At 40.0% G+C, this 4,537-nt stretch overlaps 1 protein-coding gene across 1 annotated transcript in view; it reads left to right on the top strand.

Moving 5' to 3' along the window:
* The window catches only part of LOC102196145 (programmed cell death 1 ligand 1-like), a 7,309-nt gene extending 4,639 nt beyond the window's left edge, over positions 1-2,670 (top strand). The window contains exons 2-4 of the mRNA XM_013916183.1: positions 1,679-1,755; positions 2,041-2,390; positions 2,644-2,670. Coding sequence (XP_013771637.1) covers positions 1,689-1,755; positions 2,041-2,390; positions 2,644-2,670 — 444 coding nt within the window. The 5' untranslated portion in view covers positions 1,679-1,688. The remainder of the gene's footprint in view (positions 1-1,678; positions 1,756-2,040; positions 2,391-2,643) is intronic.
* The last annotated feature ends 1,867 nt before the right edge of the window (positions 2,671-4,537 follow it).

Genomic DNA, 4,537 nt, shown 5'->3' on the forward strand with positions numbered 1-4,537 from the left:
AATTCTTTGTTTTTACATTCATCGGTCCCCAATATGCCCAAATATCAAAGAGAAATAAAAATGCATGCCGTGGAAGAGTTCGGGTCTTAGGAGGTTAATTCTGTTGTGAATGACCATGACAGACCTGGTGACACATTTATGCTTTGCAGCATTCTTTATTAACACTCAGGGTTGCTGTGCATACACACACAGAGCTGCAGCTCTCCCGCCGCCGGCTCAACATAACCAACAACAATCACAATGAAGGACCCAGTGCCATATTAAGTTAGCAGGGTATGATTGCGAATGCCGTGCAGGGAAGGCAGACACCCCTGCACGGCCCACCACATCTGTATTTGTCATGGTTGCTGTGTGGCAGGCAGGCAGGAGTGGTGGACCCAAAATGCAGAACTCAAACACGGAAGTGAAACTAAAAGCGCAGCTTTATTGCTGGAGAAAAACATTGTACAAACTAAACTCACCAAAAGGAAACCAAAAGTCAGAACAGAGGAACCAAGGACTGAAACACTGGAAAAGAAAAACTAAACTGGAGCAGGAGCCTAAACACTAGGAACATAGAAGCAGAACACACAGCTAGTAGAGGGTACGACGCAACACTGACTCAGAGAAACACAGGGACTAAATACACTGGGAAGTAACGAGGAGAATGAGACAAAGAAGGAGAGCACAGCTGGGGGAAATTAGAACTGACGAGACAAGCAAAGCAGGACACATTCACATAAGACACGGACCTACAAAGTAAAACAGGAAGGATCACACAGAGACGCGAACTTGACACAGTGGAGACAGCAACTAAGAAACACAGAGACATAAACCATAAGGCAGAGGACTCGATGAACCGAGAGACACAGAGGGGAACTCAAACATGCAGACAAAGACTTACACAGAACAGAGGGGACACAGAGCAACATGAAGGGCAAGGGATCGAAACTAGAAACCATAGAAACTCACACCAAGTACAATAATACAAACACAAATACAAATACAAAAATCACAAAGAACTAAAACGCTGGGTCAGGGGACCCAGGACCCTGACAGTATTATGTTTTTTAACCTATTCCTGTTTTTATAATCTTATAAAATAAAATACTATAATATATAGCATAAGCTTCCTCCAGGCAGGTGTCAGTATACTTATCCATGTTTGTGAATGGTTGTTGCCAATAGTGACGTGAATCCAGACATCACACAGCTATTCTGGGTATGTTGAGCCTGTAGTACAACTTGAGGTACTTTAAATAGATTTTAATATAATGTAATGTAATAATGTAATCACTGCTAAGATACTTTGGTAGGATTATAACTTCTCCTTGAGCTAAACACCTGGTAAGATTATAATCTTTAAAACACAGCAAATATATTAGACATTGAATTCAATGATGTGTTAAAGGAGAAAAATAAAATGAGGAGAGATTCTCAGCTCTAACTGGAAATCGAGCTCCTGTATTTTCTATTGTTTTGCAGAACCCACATATTTCATGTCATCTGGTGGAGCTTTATCAAAGATGTGCCGGCTTCAGTGTGAAATATGATGTCGTTGACTAAATCACAAGAAACCCAAGACCCAGCCTGATTGTTTGAGGGATAATTGGATGCCAACTGAATCAGAGTAAACTCAGCTTCTCTGGGATCTTTAGAAAATAAGCTCATTATGAGACTCTGATGTTGAAACCCACAGAAAACAGAAGATGGATGCTGTGAAGATATTCTGCTGGACTCTGGGGTGTGTCTGCCTCCTGCTGCCTGTAACTGCAGGTGAGATTTAAGTGTCTTTGTAAAGTCAGGAGCACCTGCATCACCTGTGTGATAGAAGGAATGTTGGCCAATCACAAGCTAGATATAGTCTGATGTCAGAAAAGGAGTTTAAGGGGAAAAAGTGAAACTTTGATTTAATGTGTGACATTTATTTATTAATCTGGTTTCAGGTTAGCCAATCAGAGGACGGTGACCTCTTATCCTCTCTCTGATTGGCTGCTGTAGAGGCGAACAGTTCAAACTTTGACCTTTAACCTCTCTGTTTTGTGTTGTTACCTCTTTCAGATCAGAAAATCATCACAGCCGAGTCTGGACAGAACGTCACACTGCCGTCTCGAGCTCCAAATGAGAACAAAACCATCACAGTAGTAGAGTGGAGCAGAACTGATCTGGAGTCAGAACATGTGCTTTTGTACCGAGATGAGCAGTTTGAACCAGAAGAGCAGCATCCATCTTTTAAGAACCGAGTGGATCTGCAGGACAGACAGATGAAGGATGGAGACGTGTCTTTGATTCTGAAGGATGTGACGACTGCTGATAGTGGAACATATGAGTGTCGAGTCTTCATGGGAGGGAAAGAACGCAGGAAGAGAGCTCATCTGAAGACTGACCCCATCAGCAGCATCTACCTGAGTGTTGTTGATCCTCCAGGTGAGTGAGTAGAGTTGAGTGTGTGTGTGATCAGAGGTGAAGCTGCTTCCTGGTTGTTGATGTTTGTTTCTAAAGATGTTGTTGATGAGACTTTGTAGAAAGCAGCTGGTCTGAGTGATGTGATCAGAGTGCAGTAGATAATGTCTGACAGCAGTTTGAAGAGGAAATGGATTCTGTTCTGTTCTTCACTCATCACCTACCTGACAGCTGACACCTCACACCATTTCTCACCTGCAGGTCAGACAGAAAGACGTGTTGGACTGATGCTCAGTTTGTCAATTGTTGCTGTGCTTGTTGTTTCTGCTGTTGGTTTTCTGATCTACAAAAAACATAAACAGCAGAATCATAATTAATCCCAGCCTTCTCCTGCTGAACAGTGTGAGGTTGAATTGTCTCCAAGCACAGCTGTGAATTAAGAGTCTCCTGCTGCTGTTCCAGTTTCTCAGAGGTGACACAGATCATCCAGTGGAGAGACACATGAGGACATCCTGAATTTGTTGTTCAGCATCTTTGTGAAAGTCTTGAACATTTTCCTTTGGACATGTTGGACTTTAACTAAAGATGTTTTCAGTCCAAAAGTCTTTTTCTTCCTGTTGTTTGGTGCAAAGCATCGATGATCATCTCAGAAAACATTTTCATCTGTAATCCTGGTTTCAGGTGAAAGTTTGTCTTTAGCTCCTCACTGTCCTGATGAGCTGCATGAACACCAGCTGGAAGTCAGTTTGTCCATGAGACGTTTGGACTCTTTTTCTTTTATAAAACATATAAAACATGTAAATTACAGACGTGTCCTGTTTCTACTGTGAGTGTCGCTGTTAGCTCGTGACCTCCTGCTGAGCTAAAGCCTCAGACTGTTTCTGTAGTTTAAATAGACGACACATCATTCATACATCAGTGTGTGTTCATTGTATGCAGCTTTTATTTATGTCAGTTTGAACACTGCATGTACTGTGAAACTCTTTATTTATATTACAGATTTTTTTTCTTTTATGTTATTATTAATGATGAAATGAGTGAGTTTTTCTGTACAGAGGAATTTTCTTTGATTAAAAACTTTGTGAGCTGTAGTCTGATGTTGTTTTCTGAGCATTTCTCCTCCACTCTGCTCTTTCTACTGAGAAAGTCTTTAATCAAGTTTTTTTTTCTAATGTTTTGACTGTAAATAAATTCTTCAGATGTCTGCTGTTGTTTCCTGAATAATCTGATCTGGAATCAGTCCACAGTGAACAAAACACACTGAGCAAAAGTGTAATCTGAACTAAAGTCAAATCTTTAAACTGAACCAAGAATCAAACTGCAGGAAAACCTGATGGAAAACCTGCTCACTGACCTTCTCTCACTTTAATCAGCACAGGGTGCGATGTAGACAGCAGTGATGATTTTTTATTTTTAGCCTGGCTCTCAGTCAGCTCAGAATAAATAGATTCAAATGTTTGGATTATTAGCCTTCATTGTTGGTGTTTCTGCTCACAGGTACAAACTACCATCAGTCTGCACCATTAAACAGACACATAATGAACTTGCATATATATAAAGTTCTTTTCTGTCTCACTGACAGCTCAAAGTGCTGTTGACTAACCACACACTCATACAGCAGCTTATTCTGTGCATTTCAAGCACCTCACCTACCTCACATACATGACCCACCTAGAATCACCAGTTAGCGACACATAGTGTTCACACGGAGGAAATACAAACCTCTTCTGTCATGTGAGAAAGTGTTAGTTTTTAGATGTACTAACACATATATGATGTGTTATATGATATCATATATGATTTAGATGTACTAACACAGAGTCTGCTGTTAAAGAAACAGTTTATAACTGCATTACTCATCCTGACCTGCAGAGGCAGCAGTTAGTGCTGTCATTCACTTTAAAGCAGTATCAAATAAACAAGGACAAACTGCTGTAAAGATTTATTATTATAGACTCATTGATTCACAGTTCTTCTCAGATATTTATTTGCTTAAAATTTATAAACCACATATCATACTAATTTACAATTACTTTGTGTTGGTCTATTGCAGAAAGTCTCAATGAAAACATTTAGGTTTGTGGTTGTAAGGCGACAAAATGTGTAAAAGTTCAAGGGATATGAATACAATGAATAAAATTAATGAATGAATAAA

Source organism: Pundamilia nyererei, unplaced genomic scaffold (assembly GCF_000239375.1).
Source record: "Pundamilia nyererei isolate P.nyererei 1_Seehausen unplaced genomic scaffold, PunNye1.0 scaffold00502, whole genome shotgun sequence".
In the NCBI taxonomy this organism is placed as follows: Eukaryota; Metazoa; Chordata; class Actinopteri; order Cichliformes; family Cichlidae; genus Pundamilia; species Pundamilia nyererei.